Source organism: Asterias rubens, chromosome 2 (genome assembly GCF_902459465.1).
Source record: "Asterias rubens chromosome 2, eAstRub1.3, whole genome shotgun sequence".
NCBI classification, from domain to species: domain Eukaryota; kingdom Metazoa; phylum Echinodermata; class Asteroidea; order Forcipulatida; family Asteriidae; genus Asterias; species Asterias rubens.
In genome coordinates this window covers 1,424,199-1,441,721 of record NC_047063.1, presented here as the reverse complement: position 1 = coordinate 1,441,721, position 17,523 = coordinate 1,424,199, and the positions used below count along the sequence as shown (strand labels likewise).

Genomic DNA, 17,523 nt, shown 5'->3' with positions numbered 1-17,523 from the left:
CTTTTGTTTCTCCCCCGTTGCCCTAAACCTATTCAGATTATACGGAAGGACTACACTGTCTGTATTGTCAATAGTGCAGAGAATGATGGGGTACAGGGATCGTGCCCTACCTTCAAAGAGAGGGTCAATGTCAGTCAAGAGGTCAGAGGTCACGATGGAAGCAAGGTCATGACCTTAGAAGAAATTCAAGAAAAGTAAGATTCACAGTCCTTTCAGTTCAGATCAGGCATGATATCCTTCCTGGTTCGATTTCTTTTTTTTTTGCCTTTAAAAAAAAATGCTGAGAATGTTTAAATAGCCTGAAAAGTCTACTAGAGCGTACACCATGTGTACATGTAGGTCATCCCTTGTATTTGATAAAATGTTCCTAATTCTTTTTGGGAACCAAATATCATACCTGTCAGGATAGAAGGAATGTGTTTCAAACACTGCTGGGGGGGGGGGGGGGGGGGCGAAGACTGGGGGTAAATCAATCGTATTGTGAAAAGATCAGCAATCATTTCCCGGGGCAACCGTGGGTAATAGATTAGTGTGAAAAGGGTTAGGAATCAATGGATTTAAACAATGTATATTTGTGTATTTTTTTCTTCAGATGGGGTGATTCTCTTGTCATAGTAGCCAGTCCTGAGCTCCGCCACTCCACGTTAATGGGATCAACTGGGGATCCGTCTGTGGAGCTACCTGACCTGAACTACTGCCTCCTGGAGTTTATCGGACGCCAGCGACATCATGGCATTAGTCAGGTGGAGCTTGGCAAAGCCTTTAACATCAGTGCAGTCACCATTTTTCACTACGGCAAGGATCTTAAATACAACAACTTCATTGATAAACAGGTGAGAGGGATTACATAATAGACACTTAACCATTAAGGCTGTTCCCTTTGGATACAGTTGTGTAATGCTTGTAAAAGAACCCAGTCCACTTATTGTAATTATTTGAACTATTGAAAAATGGATAAACTACAACTGGTGACTTGTCTGAGGTGGCCAAGCGGTTAAGAACAACGGACTCAAGCTCTAGTGTTTCTGATCAGCGGAGTGTGGGTTTGAGTCCCAGTTGTGACACTTTAGTCTTTGCGCAAAAATCTTTACCATAATTGCTTTGTCCTTTGGATGGGTCATTAAGCTGAACATGTAGGTCCCCTGTACTAGGATGGGAAGTGCATGTAAAAGAACCCAGAACAATTGTCGTGGTAGAGTAGGGGTTTGTCGTGGTAGAGTAGGGGTTAACCCTCGTGTTTCTGGCTCACAGAGCAAGCATTGTTGTTTATAGGTTTTCTCAGGCTTGCAGGCTACAGTGATTAAGTTAAACTTAAAAAACATTAATGATAATATTATTCAAGTTGGATATAACGAACTGAATTGTTTGATATTTTCCATCCAGAGTTGTTGGTGTGAGACCAGTAAACGGACACTGAATTTCACCATGCTTATGCTTCATCGCTTCTCATCCTTGGCCAAGTACATCACCAAGGGCCGTTACCCGATGTTAGCGAGCCACATCACTGACTTCCTGGAAACCAGGCCCAAGAAGACAGCCAAAGTTCAGGTTATTAAGGATTTGGTGAAGAAGAAGTTCTCATCTTGGGTGAGTTTAGGATCTTGAAGAGACTGCATTAGTGCCAGTAAAATCTTCTTGACTCGGTCTTAAACGCAGGACCGTGGTCGTGCGATAAAGGCCCGAGTTGAAGGCGACGGCCATTATCAAATGGCCACGAACCTGCAAGGTGTTAAAAAAATGTTTAAGACCGAGTCACTACTCTTTTATTTCCATTCATTATGCCCTAATGTTAAAAAGCGTAATAAAATTGGAAAATCTGTAAAACAAATCAAGTAAATTTTCAATTATCTTGGCTCCCTTTCGCAAAGGGTCAATATTATGTTGACACTAAACAGTTGTGGGTATGTGCGCATTCTAATAGTTGTTTATTTTACATAGAGTACCGCCCATCCTGGCATATTGAATGCTTATGCGTAAAATAACACTGCGCGATAAGGTCCTGCGTCACGCCTATGTTTTAACACTTTTTACTATGGTTATATCATCCGTTTAAACACGAGGAAGCTGACAACAAAAAAGGAATGTTATTGGCCGTATGACTAGTGGTGGACTTCACAAAGAGTTAAGACTAGTCTTAACTCAACTTAGGAAGACTTACTCGTTATCTAGGGACTAGCCGTAAGTTTGTAGTATCTCTTGGACTAGTCCTAAGTTAAGTTAGGACTCATCCTAAGTTAGGACTAGTCTTAAGTTCTTTGTGAAATTGACCCCAGGGTATTTATGTAAAGTGCATTCAAACTAATCATAATCCAAATCAGTATTACCATGCTCGATTTTATCACCATGGATGCAACTGTTGTCTCCGTCAACTGCAGGCCTCCAAGAAGGACATCTCTCCAACCTTTAAGAAGGTGTACCTTATGTTACAGAAGATGAAGGTGATCCAGATTGTGTACGCTCAAGGCAAATGTGACCTCTTCAACAAGGTACGTGCAGTGAATACTAGTCCTGACTGATTAGTGGAATTTACTGCTCGACTAGTCGCACCTCAAATAGTTGCGACTTCGGCTTCCGACTAATTTTTAATCCCTAAGATGCATTGCGGCATATTGTTTGTAGCAGGCGCAATATTATACAAATTTGTCTGAATGGATTGTGTCACTGATGTCTGATTGTGTCGTGAGCGACATAGTTGGTTCACCAAAAAGAGCGTTCGGTCAAAAACCTTTGTTCAGAAATTTCCATTTATTTTTTTATATGCATTTTTATTTGTATTTTTGATATATTTCGAGGTAAATTTTTCGCACCATAATTTTTTTTTCATGTACTTTTTAACATGACTAATAAAATATTGAATTGAATTGAATGGAAGTGTAACCAACACTGCTAAATAGAGATATTCACATGGTGTTACCGCAAACCCCTCTCCGCAAACCTCTCTTAGTTAGTGAATTCAATTGAATTAATGTCTTATTTTGTTTCCCCTCCCCCTGAAGGTCGACTCATTAAAACTGCTAAAGAAGATCCCCTTTGAGAAAGAGGAACCAGTAGAAGATGAACTAAACGACACATGTGAGTATTTCTGTGTTTATCATATTGTTTGGTTTAATTTGTATAGTAATAGTCAAAATAACTAGTGTACACTTTTGGTGTGTTGTGGCTGAGCGCTGTAGGCCACCAGACCCAAAGTATGGGTTCAATACCCGGTCATAACAATTGTGCACTTAAAACCTTAATTGCTTCATAAAAAGGTAGTGCATTCTGCTCTGGCCAGCCAGGCTCCTAGTGGATGTTACCCATGCCTACATGATCCTTACCGACTGTTCAGCTCCCAGGAGTAATAATAATAATATAATAATAATGGAGTCTTATATAGCGCCGGTATCCGCCACAAAAAGGCGCTCATGGCGCTCGCTCAGGATACAAATAAACAGTTCAAAAGAAAGGAACAAAAAAAGTTTGTAGAGAGTCGCTGGTCATTGTTTAACTGCAAAGAGGTGGGTTTTGAGGACAGTTTTGAAAGAAGATGTTGTATTTGCAGTCCTGATGTGGTAGGGAAGACTATTCCACACCTTCCCCACATGTAGGTGGCTACATGCCCCTGGTGACAGTAGATTTGGGTCGTTGGGTCGATAGCCCAAATCGGTTAAGTGTAGCCCTCACCTTGAAGTGCCTATCAGTGGCCTTGTGTTGAAGGCGTTCTCTCTCAAAATAAAAATACAAATAATAAAAAATAATAAAAAAATTCACAATTGAAAATTAGTTTTGTCTCAACTTACATACTTGGTGTTTGTAGATTTGTTGTTTTGTTTGTTTGTTGAGCAGACGATCCAGGGGTAACATCTGTCCGTGTAGCTGAACTCCCAATGCAGTTTCAAGTCTACAACCTGATTGATAATCTACAGCATCGTCCACAAGGAATTCATACACAAGTAAGTCAGTCTCGCTACAATGGGCAGTCGTTGCAAACTCTGGTGTTTCTGACTAGCAGAGTGTGGGTTCCCAGTCATGTCCTTAAGCAAGACATTTTACCATTGCTTCGTGTTCCGATGCATGCCGTAGGTCCCGTGTGTTGTGTTACGCATGTAGAAGAACCCAGTGTACTAAAGATAAGGGGTTCGCCCCGGTGTTCCTGGTTTGATTGGCAGCACATTGCGCCACAGCACCTTTTAGACCAATGGTGATAAGTAATACCCCGTGCACACATAGACGCCGCTTCTACTAATGTACGATGGAAAAGTGGCCGAGAGTGGACCAATCGCAGACCAATTGTGGGCCAAACGTGGATCTCCATGAGCGTGGTTGGATCGGGGTGGGATCTCCAAGGTCGGAAAGCTGCAAGCTTTGAACATGTTCAAAATAAGCGTAGCCGGGTTGTGGCCAACAATAAGTGGGCAAAGTTGTAGTGGGAATGCCATTATTGTACAAGCAGTGTGGTAGCATCAGCAACCATTTCGAAGTAGAAAACCGCTGTGGGGTAATATGTTGCCAATCCAGCCAGGAACATCAGGGCGAACCTTTTTCTCTTTTCGATAAGTGCACTGGGTTCATTTACATGTGTTTACACAACACATGGGACTAACGAAGGATGAAGCAATGGTTAAGTGTCTTGCTTATTTTTTATGACTGGGGATTCGAACACACACTCTGCTGATAAGAAACACGGAGTTAGAATTGCGTGCTCTTCACTGCTTGGCCACGACGCTTCCACTGTATATTAAAGAACTTTGAGCGTCACACATGAATGCTTATAAAAAAACACTATTATTTAGCCCCTTTGAAATGTTGTTGTTAATTTTGGCTCTATATGAATAATTTCTGATTGATTGATTGATTCCTTTGTTTTTAGGACATTAAAAGAATGTTAAATTTGGATAAGACGAGCCTGAGGACCCTCACAGACAAAGCCTTGAGAGGTAACAACTTAATCACGTCTTTCCTTACTGATGAAGGCAGGCAGAGGGTCAATAAGTAAGTATATGTGTGGCCACTGAGGGCGCTGTTTCTGTCTTTCAAACTTTGTTTTTGCAGATACATGCCTGCTCAAAAGAGTACATGTAGTTCTTTTGATCACTACGGGTAAATTGGGAGAATTTGTAATTTCTTTATTAAATTCTTGTTGTTCTGTTCACTTCTGAACAAGGTCACCAGAAGTTTGTGACAGAAAAACATTGGACATTTAAAGAAAAACTACTAAGTAATGCTGGGAGACCACAAACATGTGGCGAAATAGCTCAGTTGGTACAGCACCAGTAATAAGTATTAAGTACGAAGGTCACAGGTTCGAATCTTATTCTAGTTTTTTGCTGTTGACTCAAAATTTATTTATAACTACACAGTCTGTTTCTCTTGTTGTTTATTACTTGATGTTCAGGCGTTAATTACTTTATTTTTTCAAACATTAATATTAGTTTTGCTTTATACATTACATAATGAAAATATATCTCATCACTGTGGACAGAGTCCTTCAGTAAGAAAAAGAGGGCACTCCGGGGATGAGATTCGAACCCCATGATGCTCTGCGTTCTAGGTCACTAAACTTCCAACATAATAAATAGACCAGCAACGTCTTCATACACTTCAATCAATTTTTAGTCAAGTTACCTTCATTTAATGTTAAACATTAAATATTCCTACATGTAGAATATCAGTTTGTTTTTATTCTTTTTAAACTGGCTTTTTTTAGGAGATAAAAATGGATTCCGTCTTTGTAGTTTTTTTTCTAATCACACAAATATTTGCTACTTCTAAGGTTTCAGACTACAGAGATTGATGAGAAGGTGTCAGAGAGTAAAGTTCTGGATACGACGCCATCTTCTTCAAAACAAAACCCTACAGGTAGACATTAAAACGATTCCTTTTTTGAATTTGAATTCAAAACAAAATTATGCATGACTTAAGGTAAACATGGATTTAGCAGTTTACCTTAGTTACACCAATTCCTCCCAGGAGCACAAGATCCTATCACCCAAACAAGTTCCAACTCAACACAAGCCGCACCCAGCTTTACAGACTCTCCTTCTTCCCCCTGAACTGTCTCAATGTGGAACACCCTCCCTGGGATTGTCCTCACTGCTCCATCTGTGATGGCTTTCCGGGAAGGAGTAGCTGCGAACCTTTCAGCATTGGAAGGTGTTTTTGCTTGCAACACTGTCCAAAGTCCTCAGAGCTGTATTGCCACCAATCGTTTTGATATGTATAGCACTCTTTTCTTCAGGCCTTTTTTGTTAGCCTGGAAGCACTTGTATTTCTACTGCTGCTTGCACCACCGATCAACCACCCTTACCATTACATCCAAACTTAAGGATCCTACTTAAGTCAACCAATGTTGAAGTTAAATATATTAAATGTAAAACCACTTGAAAGATGTATTTTGAACAAATTCCTGTGCCCACTACATTATTTTTGTAATTTTATTTGAGCTCCTTGAGTAATAGTTTTCCTTTGAGAATATCGTTTCCACAATGAAACTCTGACTTGACAAAGGAAAAAACAACAAAGGTTTTCATACTTAGCTTCAGGATATAATAATGTCGGGTGAACAAATTGAGTAGACACCATGTCCTTTCCAGGGTATTTCTAGGGGCGAGATACCTCACTGATCATATAGAAAATTGTTAATTTTTTGATGTAATTTTTCCATATCAAATTCAAGAGTTATGAAAATAACAAATGTTGAGATACACCCCTTTTTTCATCTCAAAAGTTTATTAAAATCAGACAGTGCAATGTCCATGAACTATACCATTTTATGCTTTCTTGCCTGCAAGAAGTCAAGGCTCTGTATCTGTTTTGTAAACATGTGATGTCATAGGGTTCAAAGTCTATAAACGGTCTGGTTTCTTGACTTGACCATAGACCCAACGCCTACTAAGACATTGCAGACTGAGAGGTACACAATGCGTAGAGAGAAGATTCTTGACATGATAAAGAAGCAAAAAGTACAAGAAGGACCATTCGCCATGTTGAGGGTAAGTTTTTTTCAAAGTAAATAGACTTTTTATTTGTGTTTAGGAGTGTCTACATTGTACCACACTGAGTTCACATTGCCAAGTAGTTAAAGGCACTGGAAACTTTTGGTATTTGTCAAAGACCAGTATTCTCACTTGGTGTATCCCAACATATTTATGCAAAAAAAATAATAAAATCCGTGAAAATTTTGACTCAATTGGCCATCGAAGTTGCAAGAGAATAATGCACAACTTTGTATTCTTTTAGATGCATGATAAAAGTCTTCAACTGAAGTCTTGTATTATTTGAGTGAGAAATTACCTCTTTCTCAACAACTATGTTACTTCAAAGGGAGCCGTTTCTCAACAGCTCTCCATTAGCTTCCCGCCTCGTACTGCATCTCTTTGGAACTCCTTGCCTGGTGCATGTTTCCCTTCATCCAATGATCTTCCATCTTTTAAGAGGAATGTCAATTCCTACCTTCAGCTCCACTGAGTTTCTGCATGTCTATGTTTTCTTCCTTGTAGCCCTTAACCTACAGTGGCTTTTAGCCTTGTTTCAGGTGACTTGCATAAAAAAACAAATATAAAACAATTGATCCTTACCAAGTAAGTTTTTATGTTTTTAAGTTTTTAATTATTTTGAGTAATTACCAATAATGTCCAGTGCCATTAAACTGGAGCCACTGTAAATGTTAGGTTCTTGTTGTTGCTTTATTCCTTTTCTCGGAAGATGTTTTTAGTAGGCTATGGACTCATTTTCAAAAGCTTAAAGGCAGTCAACACTATTGGTAATTACTCAAAATAATTTTTAGCATAAACACTCACTTGGTAACGAGTAATTGAGAGCTGTTGATAGTATAAACATTGTGAGAAACCGCTGCCTGTGGAGTAACGTAGCTTTTGAGAAAGAAGTGTTTTTCTATGAATTTGATTTTGAGACCTCAGAATTAGATTTTGAGGTCTCAAAATCAAGCATCTGAAAGCAACTTGTGACAAGGGTGTTTTTTTTTTCATTATTAGCTCGCAACTTTGATGACCAATTGAGCTCAAATTGTGTTCTGAAAGTAATTTGTTTTATTTGTTTTTAATTTGCAGACAATTCGATTAGATGAGGCAGATGAGGGGAGAACTGAGAAATGTGACAGAAAATCTGTTCTAAGGTAGGGTCACCTGGCAGATCAGAGGTCATTGCTCTGGGTCAAATGAGGTCAGAGCAGGAAACCTAGAACAATTGGGGATAATTATATGTTTTATGTGGGCCCGAATTTCCAAAAGGGAACATGTCCTTATGCTGACAAACGGGTCCCAATTTCATAGAGATGATTTAGCACAAAAGTAGCTAAGCACAACAAAATTTAGCTTACCAGAATAAGATTATCAGCTAAAATACCATGTCGCATAGACAATTGTTAGTTGGTATCCTGCTTTATTTTTGTTAAGCAATATTTTCTGCTTCTTTAGAGACCATTTACTTCTGTATAATCATCATAGGCATTTTTTTTCTTTTGACTTTCGGACTTGTACAAAACTTGAAAACAGGGTACAGTTTTACCTGTTGTTGCCTTTGTTGCATTATCTCAGCATTTACATCCCATGAAATTGGGATACTATGTTAACATACTACATTGGAAAAACTTCACACCCGGAATGACCCCGACTTTGACTTCTTAATGGTACTCAGAAGTAGGCCAAACTTTGCGGCCGTTTGTGGCCTCTCTGTGTGTTTTGATACAAGCCACTTGTGGCCTTTATGGTCTCTGAAGGATTAAGCATCTTCATGAAATTGGACCCAGCTAAGGTTTTTAAATTCTAAATTCAACCAACAGTCATACCTTCATGTTATAAGAAATTTTCTTTTTTTTAAAATATATTTTCAATCAGAATAATTGATCGTCTGGTGAAGGAAGGACTTTGTAAATCTTTCTCGACAGTGGTCATGTCGGATGACGGAAAAAACTCTAGAACGGTAAGTCTCATGAGATTCAGCGTTTGTAAGAGTCATGTGACAAAAGTGTGTTGACATTGTTTAACAATTTTAAAACGTAAACAATAAAACACTTAAAAAAAGACTGAACATGTACGACTTTGGTACTGAAAGAGTTAACATGATGTGGAGCAAGCTGAATAAAATATGCTCAAGTTGTTTTGTATGATTATATTTGTAGAACAAATAGAGTATTTGAACGAATGTTCTCTTCCAAAATTCCATCCCATGATGACAGTTTGAAAAGGGTAAATTTTCCTTTCTCCATAATGTTCCATCAATTCCTCGCCTGAAGCTGCTCCTCATTGTCTACAATGTGATTGTTTAGACATCTCTATCATGTTGTTGTTTACATAAAGTATTGATTAGGTTTTCTCATGTGTTCATACTTGTCTTTCTTTGGCCATCTGTCTTGTCCTAGGGCTGATTTCTACATGTTTTGATGCTTGTCTGTCTATTCTTTTATCTCTACGGCTGATTTCTTCAAGTTCTGACTTCCTTAATCAGCCTCCATGCTCATCTTTATTTTATACTGTCTCACTTGTCATTCTTAATTTCTTATTTTTACTTGCTTTTTATTCTTTCATGAGGTACGTAAATAGATTCTTTTCTGAATTAACTTTGTTTGTTTTCAAGGTGAGCTTTATAACAGACACTGACGTGAAACAGGACGACCCCAGAGTTTTGCATATTGTACAACAAGTCAAGTTCCGGATAATCAACTATGTCAATCACTTTCCCGTGACAAACCATATCGGGAGCAAACAAGTCAAGTTGCAAGCGGTAAGTCTAGTCTACTTGGTATCTTAGATATGGGTCCATAATTATCTACTATATTAACCACAGACTTCTGTGCTTACAACCTGCACCAGGGCCAAGTTTGGTGGACATTCCATAAGACAATAGGGCTTGTAGCTCGAAAGATTTATTTCATCTGTGTTTATTTGTAAGTGCATGCTTTTTAAAATTTAAAAGAGCATTGAAAGATAAAAATCACCTAAACAGTTACAAATTTTGTCAAAAGAGATATTACACATTGAGGTATTGGTTTGAAATGCAAGACACAAGACCACCAGGCCTGTACCACAGTGAGTTTACTGGCCGGATACTAAACTCCAGGAGGCCTGTGGTTTTGTGTTAAATTTCAAGCCATGTGTTGACAATTGTCATCTTCCTTTTGCACAACTCTATGGCAATTGCCAACCAAAGGGTCTGCATGCATGTGTGAATGTAATTAACATATTTCATGGGATTGGCTTATTGTAAATGTTGAGATAATGCAACAAAAGGCAACAAAAGGTAAAACTGTACCCTGTGTTCATGTTTTGTTTAAGTCCGAAAGTCAGACCAAATAACAGGAGAAAAAGAAGAAGGCAAACAGAATTTTAGTTTGAAAAACCTTTATTCGTTTTTAAAATCCCCTTGAAGAAACTGCCGGCAGTAAGAAAGAAATGCAAGAAGAAGACGAAGCCGTGGAAGAGGATTAGTCAGTTTGAGACTCTTACACAGCCTAGCGATGATGAAACAGAACCCTCTAGCCACAATGCTTTACTGGAGGGTGAAGAAAAGGAAGACTTGGAAGGAATGGATAAAGAGGTAGGACACTAGAGAGAGCTGTTTGTATAAGAGTTATAATTTCTACTGCTGTGGTCTAGATTATTGGAATTCTAGAAACATCTCTACTGCTGCGAAGTAGATTTGGGGGAATTCGGGAGACTTTTCAATTCTAAAAAGAACTGTCCTGCTTATTAACTACCACCTGAATAGAAGGTAGGAAATTTGTCATTTTACTTTAATGGATCGAGGGGAATTCTTTGCTGCAGAGTGAGTTCTTAATTGGTCTCAAAATTTTAAATAAAACAGATAACATTAACATTTTCTTTTCCACTTTTTCTCCGTTTTTGACAGAGACGCTTAGTTCTGAAAAAGAGCTTCTATGGCCACTTGCAAAAGATGGAGAAGCTGAAGGTGTTTCATACATTCATGTGGTACATTGTCTATGGCATGGCGAATCAAGAGCCTGCTGTTGAGACTCCTCAGCCAGGTAAAACACAAGTGTCTGCTTTTAACAGATCCGGATCATTAATCAAACTATGTCTGTCTTTTTTAACTTCATTCTACCAAACTTTGCATTTATTGGGTGCTTTGAATCTCAGAAACTCATTAGAGAAGTGTATGTGAGGGGTGGGGGTGGACACAGTGTCTTAAAGTATGGGAACATTTAACTTGGACTTGAGTCAGACTCAAGTTGCCAATTATATCAATTTTGACTTGACTTGACTTGCGCAAAAACGACTTGACAGTTGAGAATTGAATTACATTGATTTTACGATAATGCAATTGCAAAAGCAAGTCTTCTTCAGCGATGCTGCTGCCAACGATCCCAATGTTTTTGTGTGATTTTGCCAAAGGGATAGGTGGCTGCATAATTCATGGATTGAATTAAGTATTCTTTTAAAAGGTTTTTGAATGCTTTTAAGTCTGTCACAACATCATGGGAGTGGGCTTGTTTTTGGACATTATGTGACTTGACTTGATTTGACTTGCAACAATTTGACTTGTGACTTCACTTGACTTCTGCTGATAATTTGGTATGGTATAAAATATGTATGTTAAGGTGTCAAACTTTTGACATTTGAATTTACTTTTTTTTTGGTTTACATTTGTTAATTACATTTTCAGAAACCCCATTCAAACAAAGTGAAGTCATGACGATCAAACAGGAATTTGATGAAGACCAACTAACACCAGTAAAAACGGAGCTTGATGAAGTGTATCTGGAGAGTAGCAGTCGACAAGGTACAGACAACCTGACTGGTCAGCCTACAAACCAACCAGTAGAGCCAGTACAAATCACTAACCAATCAGAGAGAGGCTCTGATGGTGTGGTTGATGGAATGATAACGAAGACGGTAAAGCTGGAAGATAGAGGTTCTGGATCACCTGCAAGTCAGTCTCAAGGATGCCCTGAGGATGGTTCTACTCCCAGGGACAAACACCAGGGAAAGATCACGTCATCTTCACAACGGGAATCACAAACAGCGCTCAGTCTCTTTGAGTTAATCCAACAGGGGAATGTACCAACGGAGACGGAATCCGATCAATCAACAAGCACTGATGCCCCCTTGAACACGACTCACAAACACCACCTCATTTCTGTGGAGCTCTCAGATCGCATCGAAACAGCAAACGTAGATGCCACCACAAACCCTAAGCCCAGCCATGTTCCCTCAGTCACCCCAGTTCCGAGCCTCGACCACTCTGCGCGCACCGAAAAGCACCATGTGTTTCTCGATGTCATGGACTGGCGACGATTCGTGAAGCCATTACCTCGATACCAGGACATCAAATATGGCTGGTGCATTCTTGGGGATGTGGTTCTGTCGATGCCTGTGGGCATATTCTGCAAGTGTGTTCCATTGAGATATATGGTAAGATTTAAAACGACTTATGTGTGAGTGTATTCATGCAAAAGAAATATCACCTATTGTATACCAGGGACTTATAAAGCACTAATTGCATAGTGCTTATTACAAATCTGTGATAGGATCAAACCAAAACAATATGCTTTGCCAGTTTGAGCTCTCAATAGTTAGCTGATTCATGAAACACAAATATAACTTAAATGTAGTTTTTTAGGCTTTGCATGGTGAGGTATCAATGTATATTCTGTTTGCGGTAACATCATGTGTACGTCTTCTTTGCTATGTTGAATTTTTCTTTGGGAACTACATGTTCGTCATGCTTTTGATTGTACTGCTGCGAGGTAAATTTTGTAATTCGGGAGACTATTTTTTTCTGAAAAGAGTTGTACTGTTTATTAACTACTACTAGGTCATGCAGGTTAATCTGTATCTTTTTATCCCATTCTGAATCAGAATGGCCATGTGCCCATCAGTGCAATACTTAGTCGCTAATTACTAAAATTTGAGAGGCGTTTTTTGTGGAGAACTCTAGGAATCGTTATCTCCAGCAATTACTTAAAAACCACAGAGTTCTCTTAGACCCACTGGGGTCGGAACGAAGCTCATTTTCCAGGCATCTTTTCATTCACACCGTATGGCCTTTACAGTACCAGAGCAAAAGGTTGGTAATCAGTCGGGACTACTACTTTTGCAAATGCATTTTACTTATCTTATGGCGACTGGAAGGGTTGGACTTCTAGGGCATTAGACAGCAGGACAATTTTTGCAATTAAACTACTTTAGTCTCTAGATTCCCAATCTACTCCACATTTATAGGTAAATATCAGGTCAAGATTGTATAAGAACTTGTCTACTGAGCCAAAGCAAATCATATAATATTGTGTCCCAGCCTTCTTTGTGGTGTTTGTTCTGGCTTAGCGGTTAAGAGAAGCAAATTCAAAACAAGTGTGGGTTCGAGTTCCAGTCGTGACACCTGTGTCCTTAAAGCAAGTCCCACATGCCTTGCAGGAAAGTATTGTATGTTAAAGTGCCTTGAGCGTCACTGAGTGACGGATATGCGCTCTATATTTCAGCCACTTTTATTACCATGTTGATATTCTTTCCAGGTTTGGAGATACAGCCCATAGTCTAGCCTGTGGATGTTTGTCTTTGTTTGAGTTCTTAGTAGGTTTTTTATTTTTGTCCCAGCGCAGATTGACAAACTCTCGGATTACCTCAACGACCCTGTAAAATCCCTGTGGTTGGTCAAAGATTTACCCCTCAAGATACGCAGTCGCCTCCTTGAGGGCCGGAGGTACCTCGCCTTCCTGGCGAGGGAGGTTGATCGTCTAGCATCGATGGGACTGGCCATTTATACACCACATCCAAACGAGGGCAAAGAAATGGTAAGTTGCAGGCCTAAAATTACACGGAGGTCGCAGAGGCCATGACCTCTGTTGCCCTGGTCTTGGCCTTGCGGGTGCCCTTTCAAAAGTTTCTACTTTTTCTTAAAGATTTTCATGTGGAAGTGCCTTGCCCTCTCAAAGACGAAATTCCCGACCTGATTTAGATCTTTTACTTACTACAGACTGTACAAGTCTTGTGTGTATTGAAAACGAGAAAAGACAAATTTTCTCGCTCGGGCTGGATTTTGTCAAGCCAGAGCTGTTTCAACTAAGCTATCTACCCAAAAATTGGCGGTCTTCCTCTTTTCCACCGTAGGTCTGTAGCAAGCCTCTGTCTCTTCTCCAGCTATTTTCATGGTAAATGTGTCACCAGTGTGTCTGAACTGGTTTTTCCTACAACAATGTTTGAGCGTGAAAGCAGACTTTTGCCTTGCTGACACTGGCTGAGATGTAGAATAGATGTAAAACTCTTGCTAGCTGAGATGGAGAACAAAGAGCCGTTCCAACAGCTTTATTCCATGTACTGCATCTCTTTGGAACTGCTTGCCTGGTGCATGTTTTCTTCCATCTTACAATCTAGACTGTTCAAAGAGGAATACCAATTCTTATCTTCAACTCCCCTGAATTATTGTCATCTTTAAATTTATTCTTCTTTTTTGAGCCTCATACCAAGAGTGGCTTTTAGACTTGTTTGTGGCAAACTTGCTTGAAAATGACCCAACCCCCCCCCCCCCCCATCAATAGATGATATTGAAAGGTCAAACAATAGAGGGGTTAAAGCGAAGAGGTAAGTGAAAGGCGTTCGCTCGGTATCTTGGCGGTGGCTGCTAACGCACTGTAGCACCTTGTTATCCCTAATATTAGGTTATACACATTGGGTCTCAGAATTCATTACTTCAATAATCAGTCTGAAAAAATGTATATACTAGAAGTGCCTTGAGTACCTTTTTGGAAGATGTGCCCTTTAAAGACTTTGATATTATTATTATTATTATTATTATTAAAGTTCAATATGATCTTTGTTTCTCCCCAGTTGTTTTCCTACATCTGTCGCAATGCCACCATCGTGGACACCTCATCCAGTGAACCAGGTGGAAACGCTGTTTCTGACAAACCCTATCCCGTCCACAAACATCACTTCAGAACACTCCATGATGTGGAGAAGTTTTGGTTTGAACTGAAGGTGATTTGTTCAGACACGCCGCTCGGTAAGTAAGATTGAACAGAAATGCTGCTAAACACTGATAATAGACATTGTAAACTTTACTGGAAAGTGAATATATGTTAAATCAAAGTATTGGTTACATGCATCGCTGTAAGGGTAAAACCAAAATTAACACTCTGAGTAATTTGCTTGTGATTTGCTTGTGTGTCCGGTATCGCTCGGCTTGGCCTGCACGTTCTTGTCTTAGAGAGACTGGCTTTGGCGGGACTTTCTTTGGCTCAATGCTGCAGGTCTGGTCGTGGTTTCCCTAACTGGTTCTGATTTCTTCCCATTGTTGTTGTTTTTAAATGGTGTTATTATTATTGTTTGTTTAGCATTCACTGGATATGTACATGTATTGTTGTGTTTACATTGTCTCTGCTGCGCATTGAACATATGTAAAGATTGATTTGGCGCATTACAAATTCCTACTATTATTATTATTTATTATTCACAGAAAGATTGAAAGCACTGAGTATACAGTGCTAACACACATTGGTGTAAGGGTAAAACCAAAATTAATATTCTTTATCCCTTGACATGCCCGACGCAAATGTCACTTCTGTTTAATCTTAAAGGCAGTGGACACTATTGGTAATTACTCAAAATAATTATTAGCATAAAACCTTTCTTGGTGACAAGTAGTGGGGAGAGGTTGGTGGTATAAAACATTATGAGAAACAGCTCACTCTGAAGTGCCATAGTTTTGGAGAAAGAAGTAATTTTCCACGAATTTGATTTCGAGACCTCAAGTTTAGAACTTGAGGTCTCGAAATCAACCATCTAAACGCACACAACTTTGTGTGACAAGGGTGTTTTCTTCTTTCATTATTATCTCGCAACTTTGATGACCGATTGAGCTCAAATTTTCACAGGTTTGTTATTTTATGCATATGTTGAGATACACCAACTGTGAAGGCTAGTCTTTGACAATTACCAATAGTGTCCACTGCCTTTAAGGTACTGGGCAATCTCAGTGGTCTAGTTGGTAAGACACTGCTCTGGAAGTGCAAACGTTGTGGGGCTCGAATCCCACCTGAGGATTATGCCTGTGATTAGTTCACAGAAAGCGGGAAAACACCGCAGAAATAACACACATTGGTGTACAGAAAGTATACAGAAATAAAACACATCGGTGTACGGGTGCAACTAAGATGAAAAGTCTGTAGTGGAATTATTTTGGTCTACATACATGTATCATCGCAATATGGTGAACAATCTGCAGCAAAAAACATCTAAAGTTTTGAGCCTTTTGTTTTTCTGTGGCTTTTAGGAACAGCACGACTGAATTTACCACTTAGTGAGTTGAGCCTTAAAGTGCGGCTGTTAGCGTTGCCAAGGAAACTGGACAGTCACAAAGATAAGGTCATTGACGACGGTCGGATACCTGGGGATGGCCGGGGAGCTGCTGGATTGGATTCAAGTTTCTATAGGTAAGAGGAATGTGGTCTCGAAGATATTGAAAAAAAAGTATTTGGTCAAATTTCATCAATTCATTTAGCTGGTAATTGACAAATACGCAGGACGGCTTATCCATTTTTATATGTCGAGAAGAGATTTATGCGTTTTTTTTAGTGCTTTCATGATTACCCTGTACTAGAGACGTTTCAATTTTGTGGCAATTGAGGACTGCCATTTACAACGTTTAACTTTTTTAGTGCCCTCTTGTGATAATATTTGACCAGCCGACCACTGTCAATAATTTTCAACAGTAGACTTGAATAGCGCCTTCTCCCCATCTCTTTCATTTTCTATGTTTTGGTCCAACGGCCGAAACCCCCAGTGTTTGTTACATTAGAATCACATATCTAGTTTTTACTTATCTTCGACACTGCAAATTTTCTTATCTTGTCATTTTTTTCCCACCGATAGTCACCTTAAGAGGAACTGGACGCATTCCACATTAGATCTAAACCGTATGGTCAAGGGGGGCTTAGTGAATCGCTTTGAGGAACCACAGAACAAACGGCTCCAGAGACTCCAGAGGCTTCATCCACTGCAAAGCAAAACAGTTCTGCTCAGTGTCAAGCCAGGTAACTACAATATGGTTGGGACCAACAAAGTCTCAGAAGTTTGAGGTCAGCGTGAGACTTGCACAGCCTCTTATCTATCGGCCTCTTGCATATAGGCTGCCATCGTTGAGGCCAAACAAGGGAAACATGCTAGTGTGTACGCACCATGTTCAACTGTTAGCCAGTTACAAATCTTCCTTTGAACTCCATTGCGGTGTTTGAGCTTATGGCGTCGTATGCAAGGGGTCTATCGGCTGACCTCATTATGGCTAATAATAATAACAATAGTCAGTTTTGTATACAGCGCTTTATACACCCGAAGGCATCTCTAAGGGCTTCCACATTATTGCCTGGTCACTGGGCCTTAATTCACTCCTTAAACCATCTCAGCTCCATGGGGAGTATACAGCCCATGCTGCCAAATATGTTGCGCACTAAGCTAAATCAATTACAAGAATCTTATTTGCTCTCGCATGTACCCATTTACCCCCTGGGTAGAGAGAAGCTTATGGTTATGTGTCTTGCTCAAGGACACAAGTGTCATGACCGGGATTCGAACC

General features: G+C 39.6%; 1 protein-coding gene across 2 annotated transcripts in view; it reads left to right on the top strand.

Moving 5' to 3' along the window:
- The window catches only part of LOC117304457 (general transcription factor 3C polypeptide 1-like), a 42,208-nt gene that overhangs the window by 4,830 nt on the left and 19,855 nt on the right, over positions 1 to 17,523 (top strand). The window contains exons 4-22 of one of the 2 annotated variants that reach the window (XM_033788931.1): positions 37 to 194; positions 593 to 833; positions 1,384 to 1,587; positions 2,376 to 2,486; positions 2,997 to 3,072; positions 3,826 to 3,932; positions 4,850 to 4,971; positions 5,753 to 5,838; positions 6,859 to 6,971; positions 8,049 to 8,113; positions 8,835 to 8,919; positions 9,574 to 9,720; positions 10,366 to 10,533; positions 10,846 to 10,981; positions 11,620 to 12,368; positions 13,556 to 13,747; positions 14,781 to 14,955; positions 16,225 to 16,384; positions 16,824 to 16,984. In XM_033788931.1, coding sequence (XP_033644822.1) covers positions 37 to 194; positions 593 to 833; positions 1,384 to 1,587; positions 2,376 to 2,486; positions 2,997 to 3,072; positions 3,826 to 3,932; positions 4,850 to 4,971; positions 5,753 to 5,838; positions 6,859 to 6,971; positions 8,049 to 8,113; positions 8,835 to 8,919; positions 9,574 to 9,720; positions 10,366 to 10,533; positions 10,846 to 10,981; positions 11,620 to 12,368; positions 13,556 to 13,747; positions 14,781 to 14,955; positions 16,225 to 16,384; positions 16,824 to 16,984 — 3,256 coding nt within the window. Of the gene's footprint in view, positions 1 to 36; positions 195 to 592; positions 834 to 1,383; positions 1,588 to 2,375; positions 2,487 to 2,996; positions 3,073 to 3,825; positions 3,933 to 4,849; positions 4,972 to 5,752; positions 5,839 to 6,858; positions 6,972 to 8,048; positions 8,114 to 8,834; positions 8,920 to 9,573; positions 9,721 to 10,365; positions 10,534 to 10,845; positions 10,982 to 11,619; positions 12,369 to 13,555; positions 13,748 to 14,780; positions 14,956 to 16,224; positions 16,385 to 16,823; positions 16,985 to 17,523 lie in introns of those variants that run through there. The other variant, XM_033788941.1, reaches the window with a different exon arrangement.